Source organism: Pseudorasbora parva, chromosome 3, assembly GCF_024679245.1.
Source record: "Pseudorasbora parva isolate DD20220531a chromosome 3, ASM2467924v1, whole genome shotgun sequence".
In the NCBI taxonomy this organism is placed as follows: domain Eukaryota; kingdom Metazoa; phylum Chordata; class Actinopteri; order Cypriniformes; family Gobionidae; genus Pseudorasbora; species Pseudorasbora parva.
The window spans coordinates 44548869-44568814 of NC_090174.1; the positions used below are offsets into that span (position 1 = coordinate 44548869).

Sequence of the window (19946 nt, forward strand, 5' to 3'; positions counted from 1 at the left end):
AAAAAAAAAAAGTCTGTTTCCAGAGATTACTGGGTTATAGGATTTGCTTGCAATGTAAAAACATGTTCACAATCTCAAGTCTCTCAAAAAGAAGAGAACATCAAACATTATATTTTTATATCATTATAGTTCATTTAATCATCGATTCTCCAGAAAGGGTGCGGTTAGAGGAATTGGATTCGGTGGGCTGGTCTTATCTTAACTCAATAATAAATGGCCAGTTTATAAAAACACTGCACTCTGGCAGACAGACAACTTCAGGGTGTGTACGAGACTAAGAGACATCGACCAAACTTTTTGTCAAGGTCTTTTAGGAGCTCTTTATATCAAATTCTGTACATATTACAGCCGTTATTCTCTGACTTCAGGATTAACACCCATCGAGCAGCATGTGTACAGGAAAATGTGCGCTTTGCGTCGGGACAAGTCTGTACCCACTGGCGGTCATCTCCATAATCTGTAATATTATACTGTTTTTTCCTGGCTGGGATGTAAAGTACGCGCAGAACGGACAAATTACAGAGGAGGTCAAATACATGGGAGGACTGATTGGAGGGGGGATAATGGTAAGTCTGGCTATGTTTAATAGTGTTGATGTTGATTAATGTGTGATTAATGTTGAACTATATATAAATTGTAATTCTTTTTAATCATCATAGCGAGTATATATGATAAAATATATTGTCTAAATGATTCTCAGCTTAGTTTGGGGCTTGTCAGTCACATGTTTTCTACAAATAAGCTGCCTTTGTAAGAAAATGCAGAGTCTTAATTTAATTTGGGAAAGGAATGTAAGAAAAAAAAAGAATGGGAAGAAAAGATTTTAGTAACCATGAGATGCAATAATAATAAAAAGAAATACTGATGTTTCATGCGTAATGCCTATCACTTAAAGAGTGTTATTCTCCTAATAAGGTATTATAGTGGTGTAATACCAAATGCGAATCAAAGTAACTCAAATGTGAGCAGGATGACCTTACAAACCTTTGACCTGACAAAATGATGAAACATACTCCCCTTTCTGTCCTCCAGGTGTTGATTCCAGCGTTTCACATTCACCTGACTGGAAAGCAGGGTTGCTGTGCTAATCGCTGTGGGGTGAGTGAGCAACCCTGCCACATTTATAAATATCTACAATCCTTTAGAAATTAAGTTATGAAGAGGATTGTCCGCTAGACGTTTACAAGCTCAGAAGAGGTGATGCATTTGTCATTTTTAAAATAGAAATAACTTAAAACAAGGGTGCCAATTCCTGTTCCTGGAGATCTAACTGTACTGAAATAAAAAAAAATTGATGATACCAGCATTTCTGTTGTACCGGTAGTACAGACTCCCGATATAATAATAATAATAATAATAATAATTACGCCACTACTACTACTAATAATTATGCCTAGATGGTTGCTTATTTTTCACTTGATCGTTCAACAATGTTTAATTTTAAACAGCATAGGCTATTCTTTAAATGTTTATGTATTATTTACTTATAATTATTACAGAAATTGGTACCAAATACCATACAATTTTTATGGTATTGGTACCGATTACTGTAATTTTGGTACCGTGACATCCCTACGCCTACATATTTTCAAATGCAATAGCTAATAAAAGTAATTCAGTTAAACGTATATTAAAACTGTTTTCAGCAACAATCTGTTTAAAAATTGGCCTATGTTGCAATCAAGTGGTTATACTATGCATTACATTTTATTTGATGTATTTTCAACCAGATAAATCACATAATGTAATAATTATATTAAAAAAGAATAAAATGTGTTTTTACTCTTTATTTGTATTATTTTATAAAGAAAAAATGGTCTATAATTAATTTTTTTTGAAGATATGACAATTTCAGTTTCCCTTTTTGTCATTATGTTCATCTCTCACCATGGCAACACCGTTCAAGATATTTAATCATTTTTTTGCAATTTAGCATCTTGAATTTATTGGCATCATGAAAGTTTGGTGTGAACTGTATGACATCCTTTGGAACAGTAGTTCACATTCAAACAAATTCACATTCAAACAAAAACTGACTTCCTGTTGGTCGGAGCTAGTAAATGACTTACTTGACTGTAAATGAATAGTGGATTTGTCAAGCTCTATGAGAACAATATATGTACAGTGTTTGGTGACTGTAGGTAAAATGAACCCCTCCTACGAGCCCCTTTCTAAGGCTTTGCCCATGTCAGATGGCCGACAACTCTGATGTATGTCGAATTTCATGCCAATTGAAGCATACCCCCCCCCCCCCCAAAAAAAAAAGAATATTTAAGTTTCATACGTTGCCATGATAACAGTATTAAAGATATGAAGGAATTACTCACAGCTGTACATCAGCAGTGTCTTTACATTATTCTGACGAAGTTTAAAGCAAATTGGATAGAGGTTGATTTGCCAATTGTTGGTGCTATAACTTTTACTCACAAAAGTCACATCCATGTACTCGGCCTGAAATCAGATCTATAAGTGTATCTATAAGCCTCAGATCTAAGTTTGAGAATTGTAGGTTAGGTGTGCTACAGAGCCCCATATTCAACCATAAAATGGTGCACTATGGAGCAAAGACCTAAATCTATTACAAGAGAAATTAATTAAAAACTTGTTATGATGATATTGAGACACATAGGGCAGATGTGCTGTGAGACCAGTGCCTTATATTGTGAGAGGAGAACAATATCTTCCCAAAAACACAATCCAACAAATAAATGTATTTAAAATGTAACTAACATTTGTCATGTGCTGTACAGACTGAAGTACAGACCTGTTTGAAAATACACAGGCGCTCCTCTGTTGAGAAAAGAAATATCTATAAAGATGTGACTCATGAATCATGTGGCTTGCAAAATGTGCCCCCGTTGTGACTTTTTGCAAATATTTGCAGTTAGTGATTGTTCAACTGTAAGAACCGCAACAGTTGTACAGGAATCACTGGCTGACAACCTTATTGAAATGGTGACAAATGTGTAGGAGTTGAGGTTTCAGGCACATTGTTGTGTGATTGAGAAATCTTTCAAATGAAATTTGTGGATAATCCTTTATAATAATAATTGCAATCTTTTAAATAATTAAAAACTGCAGTAGACATTGAAGATGGCAACAGTATTTAATTCAAGTGTATTTACACTGCTGGTCAAAAGTTTAGAATAGTTAATAGCATTAAGAATAATATTTTTGAAATAAATCTCTTAAGCTTACCAAGGCGGAATTTATTTGATCAGAAATACAGTAAAAACAGTAATATTGTAAAATATTATTACAATTTAAAATAACTATTTTGTTTTTACTGATTTTCTTTTATCCAATAAATGCAGAATTAAATCATTCTCATGATGCATTTTCTATTTCAGATGTTCCTGTCCATTTTATTTGCAGCAGTGGGTGTAGCTGGTGCCCTTTATAGCTTCGTAGTGGCTCTGGTGGGTCTAATCAATGGACCATACTGTAAATATCTACTTGTTCTATGGGGAACTCCCTTTAAAGACGGGTAAGAGATACACCCCAACACTGTAAATCATGTAATAATAACACATTTAGTTAAATGTGTTGTTGTCTATACCTCTCAGAAACGAGAGTTACCTTAAGGACCGTGGCACGTGGGGAACTTGCATTGAGCCAAAGAATGTGGTGGAGTTTAACGTGGGTCTGTTCTCAACACTGCTGGTGACCAGCGCCGTGCAGCTCGTCCTCTGTGGCGCACAGATGATCAACGGACTCTTCGGCTGCCTCTGTGGAACCTGCAAAGAAAAAGGGGTGAGACCATAGAGCAGCGGTTCTCAACCTTTTTAGGCCAAAAAACAAACAAACACTTAACCCCTACCTATAATGTAGCCCCCCACCATCAAATTATATTATTGCTACTAGTAGTAGTAGAAGTAGTACTAGACACAGTGTTAGAATGTTGCAGGCCATTTTATGTCACGAGTTCCAACTTGAAGCAGCAAGTAAATGTTAAATAAAATGTATAAAGATAAAGTTTAAGATTCTCCACTACTTCCAGGTCACACTAATCCAGTAACCAAATTTGTTAAGCTACATTAATCACGTGAATACATCAAATATGAGATTTGAGTTCGTGCAGTTTGACTTCACATAAAACAAGTAGGCCTAACACTAAACAGAGCTATAAGTTACATACGGACCAATCCAAAAGGTTTGACTGGCCGTGTGTTCTTTTCTTTCACCTTAATAACGTACTAATAAATCTTAAGAGCATAAAAGCGCTTCTAAGATTGTACTATTGGCATTGTCTTACAGTTTCTTTTCTGTTTTTAGCCGCTGTAATCCCTCACTGCTCCATTCCAGATGCCAGGGAGATTATATCTACTATCCAGCCTCCCTAATCAGTTAACAAGCGCCCTCTTGTGGAAGATCCTCTCTGAACATTTAAATACCAAGTTAAATATAGGTTTATTTCTACTTTCTGTGTACACTTAATCGTGTTGTCACCTATTGGAAGTTTATTGCTGATGTTTTGGTTTAATATATATATATCTCCAAGTAACAGCTTATGTATAACGACTTGCATCATATTTTAAAGGAAATTGACAATTAATGACATAACATTTGTTTTGTATCTACCTGTTTTTTATAGTTTAGAATGGAAATAAACATACTAAAAATAAACAATGTGGGGAATGTGACTTTAATTCAAGTTTAATATTATACAATTTAATTCTCTCCAAAAATCTGTGTATCAAGTTAATTCAAAATCAATTAAAAGCATTTCAAACAAGTCTAATACACATGATGTAAAAAAAAAATAGTCCTGGTTTTACGATTCCATTTTGTTGAGGGTTCATCAACTAAAGAATATTTAAGTACATTTCAAAGGTTATATTTCACAAAATACAATACTGCAATATTGTACTGCTTAGTTACATCAGTACAATAGTTTTAAATGATTTGAAAGATGTAGGGTCTGCCAACTGTATAAATAATTTTGGCAGAATGACTGAAAGTAACAAGCATAGGCTTCCATACATAAACACCTACATTCAGCTGGGTCCAAAGTCTGAGAACGATCATCTGGAATTCAGAATTTACAAGATTTCTCTTTTTAAGTATTTAAGACAAGGATACAATTACATTTACGATTCACCAATTCTAGGCCAAAATTAACCAAACCAAATGTGTTACATTGGATACTACGAAACCAAAATGGGACAAATGTATTTTTTTTTTATTGTTTTGTAAAAACATTTATATTAAATAAAGAAATCAAAGCTAGAAGTATTTTTACAAGGTTGTCTCTGGCTTTTGAACCCAACCCCACCAAATTTAAAAACAAGTTAAGGAAACCCTTTAAACTACGAATAAGGCATTCTCACCTCATCTGAAATGACAATGAAATACAAACATACAAAGAATACATATCTTGACTGAACAAAATAAATGCAGACTACAAAGTCTAATAAGATAAGACAGTTAGCAGTATGGTAGTTCATGTTTAATCTCAAATGGCCCTCCTTTTGTCTATTAGTGTGCACAAGTTAATTGCATGGCAACTGTATATTCTACAGAACTTTTAAATGTAAGGAAATGGCAAAATTACAGTGAGGTAGACTTCAAGTTGCATGTTTGTAGACCGCAGGGTACCAAATGCAAAGTGGGAGGCACAATGAGACTAGCGTTACAAGCACAATGGAGATGTTGAGAATACAGTACAATAACATTACTAGACCAGTGGTTTTCAAACCTGTCCTGTAGACACCCCAGCCCTGCACATTCTGCGCATCTTTCTCATTTAACACACTCAACTGTTAATTCAACTGCAAGAACTAAATTGGCTGTGACAGAACAGGTTTGAAAGCCACGGCTCTAGACCATCACACAAAGGTTTAGCCACATAAAAAACACTTTAGTAATGATTAAAAAAAAATGATAAATGGTAAAACTTTACAGTAAAGTTGAATTTCTTAACATGGTGCAGTAAATGTACATTTTTACATGTACCAAAATATTAATATTTCATGTTGTCTAAATGTATATTTATGCAATATACAAAAAATAATTAATGAATAAACAATACTATATTTATACATTAACTTAAATGAATAAAGGCTTATTCATTGATAGGTAAAAATGATGTCAAATAAATAAAATGTTAGAGAATGTACACAAAGAATGCAGACTAAAATCCTGTGGACTTGCCAAGGCGAATTAGAAGCAAATTTAAGAAACGCTAAAAACTCAACAAGAGAAAATGTTAATAAGGGGTCAGCTGTCAAACTGTGCCATCATGATTTTGCGGCTGGCTTCATAACCTAAAAACAGAGCACCGTTGGCCGGAAACGTACGGATCATTGTGGGAGTCAAACCGGAATATAGAGCCCTTACACCTGCAAAATGAGGAGAAAACAGATTTAAAAAGTTGTGGGATTTTATATAATAACACGTAGCATAGCAAAACATGTTTCTCTTACCTTCGGTTCTGAAGATATGCATGAAAGTCTTAAAGAAGCCAGACTGCCTGCTTGTCATGGACATGACCTGTATTCTGGATTTAACACAGTCCATTGGGTAAACCACAAGCCAGAGACAAGCTCCTCCGAAACCTCCACTGAACACAATGGGGGCTACACCTACAAAACACACACACGTCAATCAAACATGGACATCATGTCACATCTCAGAATATATACCACACAAATAAAGGTTTTTTTGGCAGAGTGTATCCATAATTAATAATATTTAATATCCCAAGAACCTTTCCATTGCACAAAAGGTTATTTGTAGTGCAGAAATGTTCTTTAGAGTATAAAATGGATTTAAAAATGGTTCTTTAAAAAAAAAAAAAAAACTAAACCTTTCTTCTAAAGCCCTTTTTGGTTCTTCCTGGTACCTTTATTTCTAAGGGGGTATTACCAGTGGTGGGCAGTAATAAAATGTTATATCAATTACATTTTTTAAGTATCACTTAAAGTATTACTTCATTCCAAAGCATATCATTTTTACTCCACTACATTTAATAAAAACATGTCATTACTCATTATTTTGAACTGGGAAAAAATTGTTACCGTTCCTGGACGTGGCAGCGATGACTGATTTGTGAACAAGCTGATTATTTTTAACTAACCTGCTAAATCATTTCGCAAATCAAACTGAACGGTTCATTTGTCAATCAGACTGATCCGATTGCATCTGTTCAAGTCAACAACTCCATGATTCAAATGATCATGCGAGTCTCCAGCGAGTCTCCAGTTAGCAATTCACTGAATTCACAAGTCTGACTCGAAATAAACCAACAACAGGAGATCTTTGGAAAATGGAAGTTACTAATCCTGAATTTTAGGATTTTTTATTGTAAATGAATATCATATTTAGGTCACAACTATCATTTGTTTGTGAACTAAATCTGCTGTAAAAGGGCGAGCTGTTTAAGCATGAAATGCTTGAATTTGGACATGTCTATATTAGTGTGTATTATAGGGTGACCAAACGTCCTGTTTTCCCAGGACATAGACATTTTGTTTATAGATAGTATTTTGTAATATCAAATTTTTCTATCTATACAGAGGGGGCATACTTTAAATCTATTGAAATTAATAAGGCATCTTTGAGTAAACTTCAAGTAACATTCGAGTATCTCATTGGCATGTATTACTGTCTGAAAGGGTAGGTTTTAGGTAAATTTTTCACCCAAAAATTTAAATTATGTCATCACATGCAAGTTGTTCCAAACCTGTATAAATTTCCTTTGTTCTGCTGAACACAAAAGAAGGTATTTGGAAGAATGTTTGAAACCAATGATCTTGACAGCCATTGACTAGTGTCTAAATAGTCGGAGGGCTTGACTCATTAAACAAACACCAGAAAATACCAGCCCAGTCAATAAATGAGAAACTAAGTATGTATTTAGTCATCATGTTGTCAATTTTTAGATAAGGTAGTAGATAAGACGTAGAAACTGTAACTTTAGCTGTTCGCATACCGATATCATCCTTGCCGCAGTGCATGTAATCAGCAAAGAGAGAGCGACAGAGCTCGTATGCTCCAAAGAAACAGAAATATCCAGGCACTTCACGGGCAATAGTGGTGGTTAAACCCAGGAAGAACCCTGATGGACCCTCATTATGCATAATGGACTTTATCACCGACCAAACTGTGCTGAAAACACAAACAGATGTAATGAGACAAGAGACAATATCATGAGTAATACTAGCTCTTAAAAGTAAATGGAAAAATGTGTGCACAGCATCCGTGGAAAGGAAAGCTCAATCTTTACTTCTGACTTTGAGTGATCTTGCCGGAGGTGGCCATCTCATGCATAGCCTGCAGTCGGCACTTCACCAGCTCAGTGGGACATAAGACCAGAGAGGAGAAAACCGAGGCCACAGAGCCTGCGCACGCTTTCTGCATGTCACTGTACAGAGTGGAAACACATGGGAAATTAAAAATCTATACAACTGTGATGTTCTTACATTTTTTGATTGATAATGATATATACGTATATACACTACTTAAAAGTTCTTATAAAGATTTGAATTGGTTTTTGAAAGAAATCAATACAAGGAAACAAATGAATACAAACTAATAAGCAAAGACACATTAAATTGATCAAAAGTCAAAGATATTTATAATGTTACAAAATATGTATTTTTCAAATAAATGTTGTTCTTTTCAACTTTCTACTTAATCAAATTATCCTGAGAACATGCATCATAGTTTCCACAAAAATATTAAAGTCCTCATGAAATCAAAATCCATCTTATTTACTTTGTTAGCACATATTACAGGTCTCAGGGTGAACAATTCATCCGTGCAAGTTAATACACAGAAACAAAATGTTTGCAAAAGGGTTAGTTCACCCAAAAATGAACATTGTGTCAATAATTACTTACCCTAATGTTGTTCGACACCTGCAAGATCTCCGTTGATCTTCGGAATACAAATGAAAATATTTTTGTTGAAATCCGATGGCTCAGACAACCCTTTATTGACACATTGTCATTTTTTCTCTGAAGACCCATAGAGGCACTAAAGACGTCGTTACAAAGCCCATCTCACTACAGTGACTCTACAATCATTCTATGAAGTGACAAGAAGAGTTTTTGTCCGCAAAAAACAATTATATATATATAAATAAATATACATAAATATAAATATACACATATATATAGATAGATAGATAGATAGATAGATAGATAGATAGATAGATAGATAGATAGATAGATAGATAGAAATATATATATATATATATATATATATATATATATATATATATATATATATATATATATATATATATATATATATATATATATATATATAGTGATGGGCCGATTTCAAAACAAAGCTTCGAACCGTTATAAATCAGTGTATCAATTCATGATTCAGATCGTCAATGTCACATGATTTCAGCAGTTTGAAACGTGATCCGGATCATGAATCAATACGCTGATTCATAACGTTCAAAACTTTGTTTTAAAATCAGCCCATGACTATGCAAGTCGTAATTTAGTGGGGGGGTTTTGCACACAAAAACTATTCTCATCACTTCACACAATTATTGTAGAGCCACTGTAGTGAGACTGACTTTGTAATGACGTCTTTAGTGCCTTTTATGGGTCTTGAGAAAGGAAATGACATTGGTGTCAATGAAAGCCTTTCTGAGCCATCGGATTTCAACCAAAATATCTTCATTTGTTTTCCGAAGATGAACGGAGGTGTCGAACGACATTAGGGTAAGTAGTTAATGAGAGAATATAATTTTTTTGGTGAACTAACCCTATAATCAAAATAGAAAAAGTAACTTCCGGTCTGGAATGACATTCCCTTTCCTATGACGGCAATTTGACAGCTTGGTTTTGATTATCCTTAACCACTCCCTTTTAACCGTTAGTCTGCTATGAGCGATCGATGGAGAGGAGGAGCGCTGAAGTAAAACCCTGCCCTCTATTCAATATTCTGTTTCACTTAGAAATACGTCACAGCACTGAAATAAAAATCAGTTGCAACTTCCGGTTCACTGGGACTTTATGCAGCAAACAGTAAAGTTATTTTAAATTGTATAACATCATAAGCATATGAATAATCATTTCCAAATATTACTGTGCTTACTCTATTTTTTTATCAAATAAATGCAGCATCAGTTTCAAAACTCTTCAAAAAAGAAGATACAAACTTTTGAACAATATATATTTTTTTAAAATCTGGAAAAATGTATTTACATTTATGCATTTTGTCAGATGGTACAGTATTCAAAGCAACTTGCATTTCATTTAAGTTTAATGCAAATTGAACCCATGACCTTGCGTTCGCTAGCGTCATGCTCTACTATTGATATGATATATTATACTTTATTGCCAGACAAATTTGAGATTTTTCTTGCAGAACAGTATAAATATTTTTCTTGCAGAACAGTTGTATAGTTTACACAACAGCATACATTAAACATCGACATACACTAAGTCCACATTCACAATACTCTAGATTTCTTATTAAATGATTTATTCAACTCTAAGATAGCCTGATACACAAAGGAGTGCTTTATCCTCACTTTGTTGAATCTCAGAACTCTGTTCCCTACGGTTTGATGGTAGTAATTCAAATTTGTTATGCAGAAAATTAATCCCATGATAAGGATCAGAAACTATATTATTAGCCGGCCTTAGCAGATTGTTATAAGCTGACTCATAAAGCTTCTCAAGTGGCTGACTTACAATCTTCTAAGTCGAGCAGATTTTTAATCGATTAAACAACTAAGTTTTTTTAGCACAACAAAAAGACTAATACCAAATAGAGTTGCAATATTGCAGTATACTCATCATCACAGACCTAAAGACAATTAAGGAAGTAAATCCTCTGCTTTTTTTACCGTTTGAGCTACAGGAATTTACACCTCAGTGACACAACTTTTTGCAGAGAATTAATTATATAAAAAAGTACACACCTTATTAAACTTTCTCTGCATCACTTTTTAATTTAGGCTACAACAATCAAACAAAAAAAAAAAAAAAGGGGGGGGGGCAGTCCAGAACAGTAGAGCATGGCGCTAGCAGTAGCAACTCAAGGTCATGGGTTCGATTTCCAGGGAATGCATGAAATTATATTCAATGCGATGCAAGTTGCTTTGGATACCGTACCATCTGACAAAATGCATAAATGTAAATGTACTATTTGTGAAACCCAAATAAAACTTGCCTGAGCACAGCCCCTTTCTCCTGACCAGAGATGTAGCGTACCACCTCCTGGCAAAAGCCATAGCACATGAAGAGCACAGAGTTCTCCGCAATGTTGGCCATGAGGGCTGGCGAGGTACCTTGATACAGTCCTCGAAGGCCCACCTGTCTGTATGTAGTCACAAAACAGTGCAAAAAGCCTCTGTACAAAGTGGGGAATGTCTGCATTTTCACCTTAGCCGTGTCCAAAGGTTGACCACTAAATACACAAGCTGTGCCCCCTAAAGCAGAAAGAAGAGCGGAAGAACAGAGAGAGACATTTTTTTCTCTTGTTAATAAAAATAAAAATTACCAGTAGGAATGACACCTTAAGCCTTCAATTATTATATAAATACATTTGTTTGTATATTGCTCTTTTATGTTATTACAAATGTTGGCATTATAACTTTGATCACACGGTTTAAAATGACAGAATGAGATAAAGTGTTAACAGAAATTAAAGGAGACATAAGCCATGTTGCAACTGTAGGAACTTTCCCCAGGAACTAGGGATTTTAGGGTGGTACTCAGTGGTACAATGGTTCTTTGATTTATTTAGGCTTACAATGCTTTTGGGAAACACAGCCCTGGTCAGTGAGCGTGTGTGTGGTGCAGAGACTGCTGAGACAATAGGTCTAGCAATGAAACCACAGAGGTAAGCAAAAAACACAGCTCAAAGGTCAGATTATGACTGACAAACGGGTTTACATTGCAGATGGTTGTGCCGAAATAAAGTGTATCCTACTCTATCATCAAAGGTCCCAGGACAATGTTCCCAAATGACTCTCCAAAATGAGTTGATGCAAGTTAAGTTTACCTATAGCTCCAGCAGAGAGGTCTATTATTGCCTGAACCACTGGATGTGGTGCCATGGTGAAATGTACCAAATGCTCCAAGAAATCCTAAAAAATGAGACATAGCGACAGAGAGAAAACATATTGACACTTAAAACTTTCAGTTAAACAAGTAAATTGGCTTTGATTTGTAGAAAGTAAACCCTTATAAAATCCCAAGTTAAACTTTTCCCCACATTGGTTGCAGAACGTTTGAAGTTTATCTACAACCTAACTAATAGGTTGTTGATAAATAACGACTTGCAAGCAGACAAAATGGAGCATAATCTCAAGTTTCATATAGTAACAAAGTTCAGCTCGTCGACAGGACAACTTAAGTCACAAGCCACAATGACGAAAGACCATGTGGTGTTGAAAAACTCTCACATAAAGCCATGCTCTTCAACCGCAACGAGGTACGTTACTTCACCTTTCTGATATTGCGGTATGTTGCTACGTGTGACTGTCTTTAATGGGACGCAGAATAAAATATCAATAAAAACTGCTCGTTACAGACAGAAGAGAAGTGTTCTTCACCTGGTCCAAGCACTATGAGATTGGACATCTAAAAAGTAACGTTAAATCCTAAATTTCACACACACACAACAAAAACATCACCAAGAATCCCTACCTTATTACACGAAAGCGTTCAAAACAAAAGTACTTATCCAGATGGTTTGATTCATGGCTTCTTACTGAACTGATAAATTTGCTATTAGATGAGTCCTGACCTCTCGACAGAGGATCCGTATGTAAAGCGTGTAGCGATGCCTGGTGATTCGTGAACGAATTGTTAAATTGAATCGAATCTTTTCAATGAATCGTTTGTCTAAAACCATAACGATTTGGTTACGAATCTAGCTTAATCGGCCCAAGAAGTTCTCTTGACTCATTTCGAGTTCCTCTAAGAAGTTATTTTAATAGTCGAATAGCTGAAACAAAAAGGTACCATGAATGTATTTTGTATGAATGTTTCAATAAACAGTGTTGTAGGCCTATTAAAACGTCAAGAAGATGTTGTCCAGAGATATTGTTTAATCAGTGATTAGCATGTGGAATGTAACATGGATAAACACTTACATGAAATTACAGTGACTAGCCGTAATAACAATTAAAGAAAATGTAAAACGCTCATCCAGTGGTGTAATAAAAATAAAAACTGATTTAACTAAATAACAACATGTGCTTGCAAAGATAGCATGGCTGTAAAAAAAATATTTTTTATGTTTGATCATTTACTTACACATTGCATAGAAAACGTCATGTTGCAAAATAATAATAATAATAATAATAATAATAATAATAATATATTTTTAAATGTAGTTTGAGATGAGAATATACTATAATAGATGGTGTATAAAGTGTAAAATGTAAAGTGATGGCAGTAACTTCATGACGTAAAACAATCACTGAATCATTTGTCTTGGAAACGAATTGTTCTAAAGAACCGATTCACACAAATGACTCAAACTTCCCATCACTGGAGGGATGGAGGTTGAGGCGGCAGCAGCAGACCCCTCCATTGGACCAGCTTAACAAGCTTTCCCCCTTCCCTGTTGCAGTCCGATTCAGTTGTCCTGTAGTAATGTATATGATACAGACTGACTAAAACAAATGCAATCACTGAACGTTTAAACACTGATACAAAGTGGCAAATGAGCTATACATTCACTTTACTGGACGCAAAAAAGACGCCCGGAACCTTTTATACGTCTATGCGCCTGTCTCCCGGACAGTTGATTGTGCTACACAGGGAAACGTGCATGGACGACATTGAAGTCTGCAGAGAGGGGCAATCATGTACAGAAGATTAATAAATATATATCAGGTCCGAAATGGATTAATTCATATGCAGATTACACGACTACCGTCCACAAAATGTAATGAGAGAGAGAGTTTTTCTCCTGTTATTTGGTAAGTTACAGATTTAAGACACGGATAGGTGACAGGTCTGATCAGAATGACTAATGTTTGTGTCAGTTCAAAATATCTGATATAAAAAAATAATAATAATACTTGATAAACGTGCTCAATTTCCCATTCCTGTGTTGATTGTGTTTCTAATTATAACTAGTTTTTCAAAATCTGATTTTTCAACAACAAATAAAAGTATGCACACTCATTTAACCTGTAAAATTGTATTTTATTTTAGGACCACAGGAAGAGCAAGCCAGAGGCCATTAGGAACCAGTAGCATCTTTCTTAGTGAAAATAAACAGAGCTCCACATCACTGTCAGAAGACAATGAAGAGAATAAGGCTAATGCAGAGGTTAATGATGGACAGAAGAACATAAAAAATAACGAGGGCAATGACATTTCAAATGAAATATTGACATCACAGTTAGAGACTGAACCTGTGGTTAAACCTGAGGACAGCAAAAAGTTTGATAAGAAAAAAACTGGTAAGGAGAGTCTTTTGGAGCTGCTGGGGGCAATGAAGGTGGAGGTGACAACCATACGTAAAATAAGACCTCCAAAGATATCAAGAGTCAGTGAGAGGCCTGACCCAAAGCCCATTGAAAGCGCACACAGCATGTTTCAGCATGCAACAGCTGAGGGTTCACAACAGCGGTGAGTTATACAAGCATAATTCATAAATTAATAGGTAATGTGGGCACAATAAAATGCCTGTTATAACAGCACTTCTATATACACCAAGAGCATACGATTAAGATCTATAAATTATGGTTATTATATATATTTAATACAATTTATATTTTTTTGTTTCTGACTAGACAAACTAGTATCAACTCTGAAGTAAAAGTGGCAGCATTTTTCTGTTTTTGCTTGTGTTTTAGTGAGACTTTGAATCCAACGCTGGTTGCTGCAGCCTCTGCCGCTGCATCTACACTGCCAAACAGCCGTCAGGCGGAGTCAGAGCTCCTTCAGCAGCTGAGGAAACATGAAGCCATACCTGACATCCAGAAGAGAGCCGACGGACAGAACATAGGGTACGGTTCATTGCAGATGTTGTGTCTTAAAGGGTTAGTTCACCAAAAAAATTAAAATTCAGTCATTAATTACTAACTCTCATGTTGTTTAACACACGTAAGACCTCCGTTCATCTTCAACGATATTTTTGTTGAAATCCGATGGCTCAGACAGGCCTCCGGTGACAACAATGTAATTTCTTCTCTCAAGACCCATAAAAGGCACTAAAGACGTCGTTACAAAGCCCATCTTACTACAGTGACTCTTCAATCATTTTATGAAGCGATGAGAATAGTTTTTGTGCGCAAAAAATAAATAAATAACGACTTGTATAGTAATGGGCTGATTTCAAAACAATGCTTTGGACCTTTACGAATCATGAATCGATCCGCTGATTCATTAAAGGGGTACTTCAGCGCTGGGAAGATGAATCTGTATTTAAACTGGGTCATCAATGTAGTAGAAATGTGAAATTATTTTTGAATTTGGTGCTTTCTAGACTGAGAAAAGACAGAAAATGTATTTTTGTCTCATGGGGATGAAAGACTACAATTCACAGAATGCTTCGCTGCCCTGTTAGGCCATTCCCAAAGCCACCTAAGTTACTGGATTACTGTGACTGAGTTGAAGACACTACAATTAAAACCTGAACGTGTCTGTTCAATATAATGAGTGAGTCACCGCGCGAGTATCACAGCACTGAGCACTAACTGCAGGAGTGAGAGAAATGAGCTCGTGATGAGAGCTGAGGTAATCGCGACTACACTCGCGGCATACATTCACAACGCGAGTTCAGTCTGGGACGCGTTTCAGTTTATGCCTTTGCAAGCTTAACTTTCATAGAAATTAATTTGAGAAGTTAAAACACTTACATTGCTCACCATAGCTACGTTTAAATGAGTGCCTACAGCTGCCTGCTGAGCTCTCCCTGCAAGTTGAGTGTAACCCATGAGTGTAACCCATCCCCCATGCGCGAGTTCAAAACATGCGGAAATGGCTCCCTCTGCTGGCTGTAGTCTTTAGCCTTATTCCAAACATTCCTCCTATGATGCAAATATCGTCAATTTGCATCATAGGAGGAATTTTTCCAGAAATAAAATGCATAAATCTCTTGTCTCAGGGGGATATAAGGGGGGAAAGCACAATAATTTGATTATACTTCAGGGTTTCTACTGATACAAAGCCATATGCTAATCGCTGAAGTAACCCTTTAAGCTCCGATGCTTTAGGAAGATTTGTTTTGAAATCAGTCCATCGCTATATAAGTTATTTGGGGTTTTTTTGCACGCAAAAACTATTCTTGTCACTTCATAAAATTATTGTAGAGTTACTGTAGTGAGATGGGCTTTGTAACAATGTCTTTAGTGCCTTAAATGGGTCTTGAGAGAGGAAATTACACTGTCAATGAAAGCCTTTCTGAGCCATCTGATTTCATCAGAAATATCTTTATTTGTGTTCCGAAGATGAACGGAGGTCTAACGGGTGTTGAACGACATAGGGGTGAGTAATTATTGACAGAATTTTGATTTTTGGGAGAACTAACCTTTTAAAGTCTCCATTAAAATTGAAAAACAACCTTTTTTAATGAATGCATCTTGTTGATCTTATTCTGAATGATTAAATTATGCATACATTTAAAAAAATAAGAGCTTGTAATTTTTAATCATCTAAATAGAGGGTATGTGGTTTATTTAATGTCAAAATTGTGCAGATATGGTTTTACAGGTCCATTTACAAACCTAGAAATTGTCCCTAGGGTGTAATTATCTGTTTTTGCCTTATTTGGAAGGGTTGTGAATATTAATGCAGAGTTCTGCTCTGATTGGCTGTTTCACTGCACTGCTGCTCAATGACAGCTAACACATCTATACCATCTGTCATGGCAAAGATTTTACAATGATAGCTTCTTAACTTTGAATCACAAACTGAAGTGGGTAGCCTGTAAATATGTTGTTTGTACAGTAACGTTACAGTTTGACAGTAAGTACTGATTTAAAAGTCAATTTATTTAGCCAAACAAAGTAATGTAGAAGCCACTCAAAATAGTCTGTCATGTTTACTAATCACCCGCTGCAAAATAATCATACTTCAGTTCTCAAAAATGTATTTAACAAATTGACTAGAAGCCTTCCCAAATTACTTTCATTTCAACTTAGATGGTGAAGAAGGTGACGTTAGCTACAAGGATCGAGTGAGCTATAGCAACTTAATGTAGTAAACGTAGTTAGCTTCTGAGTTATGTGTTGATTATGAAATTTAGGCTAATTTAGATTTAAATCCGTCAAAAGGGATCGACATGCATATCTACTGTTGTATTTTATGACAACACTGGCAGGAAATAATATTAACTTGTCATTTGACAAACTATTATGTGAGTTACTAAATTAGAGCTACTAGCTTTACTTTACTAAAACTAGTAAAGTAATAATTGTGAGTTTCCAATTATTACTTTACTAGCATCTTGTGTTGGATCTAGACAACACAGGAAATATTATCGGTAATGTTGTCTTACTAAGAAACTTTCAATCTAATCAGAAATGGGTTTGACATTCAAGAAGTGGATAAAATCACTAATGTTACTTACTGCTTGCAGGAATATGTTTGGAATTCCTTTTCTTCAGTTTTAGATGCCGAGCAAAGCTCTATTGTCCCAGGTTAGAAAAACTGTCCGTGGTGAAATGGGCCGAGCAAACAGCTTTGAAGTAAATTGTTGTGGTATCCGATTGTAAATAAACATCAACCATGACTGTTTACATTTTTTTATCTGTGGGTAGGGTATGAAAAGTCCTCACGTCCCCTGCACAGCCTGGATCATACAATTTATTTCCATGAGCTGCCGTTTACGCTATCCTTGCGTGCCGCTCTTTTACCCGAACTCTCGATGATTCGGCTGTGCAGTTCCACCTGGCAATGAACATTGGCATGCAAATGTTGGGGGCATACATATTAATGATCCCAGCAATTGTGTCACAGTTAGCGTTAAGTTAAGAATCGCTTGTTCTTTGGTGGTGTTTTTCACAAACAAGATTTACATAAGAAGGAGGAGGCAATGTGAGACTAGTATGTGATGTCCATGTACTGAACTCTTGTTATTTAACTATGGCCAGGTTCATTCAATTTTTCATTCTAGGGCATCTTTAGACAGGAATATTGCAACAAAAGTTTATTCAACTGTACAGTAGTTCTGGAGAAAACGGTGATGTTATCAGCTCATTTCAATTTATCATATAGCGACAATGTGGGCAGATCAGTAATATAGTTGATACAGTTCATTTAGTAATTAATTTTATTTGGATATTTAGTTGAAAACGTAGATCGAAATTTTAGTGTCCCCAACTGAGCGAACCAAGTCAAAGGCGACAGTGGCAAGGAACCAAAACTCCATCAAAAAACACATGATTTTGTAAAAAAGTACTATTTCTTTTGTTGATTTTTTAAGGATATTACCATGTAAATGTATAAAAGAGTCAAATAGAAAATGAAGTGTAAAATGAGTACATTTGTAGGAACCAATACATGTCCTTTTTTTCTTTCAGAGTCATAATTGCTGATATGAAAGTTGGAAAAAGGCAGAATGGCAGAGCAAATGCCAGGCCTAGCAGCCAGATTCGTTTTGACGATGACGGACAGGGATATACTCAAGACCGAGGTATTACTGGTGAACTTGATGCAGTTCGTACAAGGTAAAAAAAAGTTCTTTCCTCAAATGTTATTTTTTAAATACAATACATTTTCCACTAACCGTGTGCATCCTTTTGTTTTAAAAGGAAGAGTCCTTTTACTAGTAAGAGGCTGAACGTCTTCACTGCAGGTGCAGAGCAAGACTCATTGCCAGATCTGGGTAAGGAGAGGTTATGTTTTATGGCATCAACACATCTGAACTGAAATATTTAAGTATCTCCGCTAAGTGTATTTACTTACTCTGTCCTATGCATTGCTCTGAATTTTAGGCCCCAGCCTTTGGGACATTAATCTAGCTAATCAAATTGTCCAAGCAACCAATCAGATACCTCGGAATGGCTTTGAGGAGATGATCCAGTGGACCAAAGAGGGCAAACTTTGGCAATATCCAATCAACAACGAAGCTGGTGAGTTTCAATGCAGGAATGTGTTCCTGTTTGCATCTTCCTGTTTTTAATCCTGTGCCAAATCTTATTTGTCTCTTGGCACATCGTGTAACTTTTTCAGGGCTGGAGGAGGAGGCAAGCGTGCCCTTCCATGAGCATGTGTTTTTGGAGAAGCACCTCGACGAATCGTTCCCCCGGCAGGGTCCAGTCAGGCACTTCATGGAGCTTGTAATTACAGGCCTCGCAAAGAATCATCACCTCACGGTTCAACAGAAACAGGAGCATATCGCCTGGTTCAGAGACTACTTCCAGCATAAAGACAATGTCCTAAAAGAGGCTGAGGCTTAACTTACAGGAGAATTGGAAAATGACACATGATGCTTTTGGATTCACCAGTACTGAATGCCCTACAACCAGCTATTTAAGATCCTAACTTCACTAATAATTAGCAAAACTGAAAACAGTTATTAAGCAACTGGAAGTAATAACTGCATCCATAACTAGATTAAAAGACTATAATTGCTGTTGGTTCTTAATGGTTAGCTGTGCTATAATATACAATTTATAAAGACATATTAAAGCTGTTTTTCAATAAAGTCTGGATGTTGTGTATGTTGGCTGGTATCAGTTTACTTGTGTGCTGTTTCAAAGCAGCATAAAGAAGATATATAGATGGATAGATTATGTTTCAAGAACTTGGTTACAAGTAACAGTAATGATGGAAAAAACATTTTTTTCTTTCTTCATTTTGATGTAAATTCAGGTTTTGCTCCTCTTTAAAGGTGGATGGACAATATAACTAAAATCCCAAACCCTGTTGTTTATCTATGGCAGTAAAACTCCTAATGGTAATTAGGCTTGTTACTACACCAAAGACTTTACAGATTGCCATATCACCACATTATGAATGAAATATAAAATAATATAAATATATCCAGCTTTATATACATAC

At 35.7% G+C, this 19946-nt stretch overlaps 3 protein-coding genes across 5 annotated transcripts; 2 read left to right on the plus strand and 1 right to left on the minus strand.

Annotated features, from left to right (window-relative positions):
* Positions 1–224: 224 nt before the first annotated feature.
* Positions 225–4603, plus strand: tm4sf21a (transmembrane 4 L six family member 21a). The gene is made up of 5 exons (XM_067439088.1): positions 225–566; positions 1033–1098; positions 3351–3487; positions 3567–3753; positions 4276–4603. The coding sequence occupies exons 1-5, from the start codon at positions 390–392 to the stop codon at positions 4282–4284; spliced, it is 576 nt and encodes a 191-aa protein (XP_067295189.1). The 5' UTR covers positions 225–389; the 3' UTR covers positions 4285–4603.
* Positions 4604–5411: 808 nt separating this feature from the next.
* Positions 5412–13610, minus strand: slc25a15b (solute carrier family 25 member 15b). 3 transcript variants are annotated; one of them, XM_067439086.1, is made up of 7 exons: positions 13452–13610; positions 11980–12064; positions 11146–11404; positions 8228–8365; positions 7934–8109; positions 6426–6584; positions 5412–6341 (listed from the first exon to the last, which is right to left on the minus strand). In XM_067439086.1, exons 2-7 carry the CDS (start codon positions 12032–12034, stop codon positions 6220–6222), a joined length of 909 nt encoding a protein of 302 aa, XP_067295187.1. In that variant the 5' UTR covers positions 12035–12064; positions 13452–13610; the 3' UTR covers positions 5412–6219. The 3 variants fall into 3 exon arrangements, with proteins under 3 accessions (XP_067295187.1, XP_067295186.1, XP_067295188.1); XM_067439085.1 differs by lacking the exon at positions 13452–13610 and adding an exon at positions 12627–12747; XM_067439087.1 differs by lacking the exon at positions 13452–13610 and adding an exon at positions 12193–12346.
* A 114-nt stretch (positions 13611–13724) lies between these two features.
* Positions 13725–19606, plus strand: mrps31 (mitochondrial ribosomal protein S31). Its single transcript, XM_067439084.1, has 7 exons — positions 13725–13909; positions 14148–14567; positions 14795–14947; positions 18464–18610; positions 18695–18768; positions 18878–19015; positions 19116–19606. The coding sequence occupies exons 1-7, from the start codon at positions 13794–13796 to the stop codon at positions 19340–19342; spliced, it is 1275 nt and encodes a 424-aa protein (XP_067295185.1). The 5' UTR covers positions 13725–13793; the 3' UTR covers positions 19343–19606.
* The last annotated feature ends 340 nt before the right edge of the window (positions 19607–19946 follow it).

Coding starts and splice junctions, on each gene's coding strand:
- mrps31 (XM_067439084.1), top strand. CDS start 13,794: ATGTACAGAAGATTAATAAATATATATCAGGTCCGAAATGGATTAATT. Junction 13,910..14,147: donor AGTTTTTCTCCTGTTATTTG/GTAAGTTACAGA, acceptor ATTTTATTTTAG/GACCACAGGAAGAGCAAGCC. Junction 19,016..19,115: donor TCCAATCAACAACGAAGCTG/GTGAGTTTCAAT, acceptor TAACTTTTTCAG/GGCTGGAGGAGGAGGCAAGC.
- slc25a15b (XM_067439086.1), bottom strand. CDS start 12,034: ATGGCACCACATCCAGTGGTTCAGGCAATAATAGACCTCTCTGCTGGA. Junction 6,585..7,933: donor CTGCGGCAAGGATGATATCG/GTATGCGAACAG, acceptor TGTGTTTTGTAG/GTGTAGCCCCCATTGTGTTC. Junction 6,342..6,425: donor GCATATCTTCAGAACCGAAG/GTAAGAGAAACA, acceptor CTCATTTTGCAG/GTGTAAGGGCTCTATATTCC.
- tm4sf21a (XM_067439088.1), top strand. CDS start 390: ATGTGTACAGGAAAATGTGCGCTTTGCGTCGGGACAAGTCTGTACCCA. Junction 567..1,032: donor TGATTGGAGGGGGGATAATG/GTAAGTCTGGCT, acceptor TCTGTCCTCCAG/GTGTTGATTCCAGCGTTTCA. Junction 1,099..3,350: donor GCTGTGCTAATCGCTGTGGG/GTGAGTGAGCAA, acceptor TTTCTATTTCAG/ATGTTCCTGTCCATTTTATT.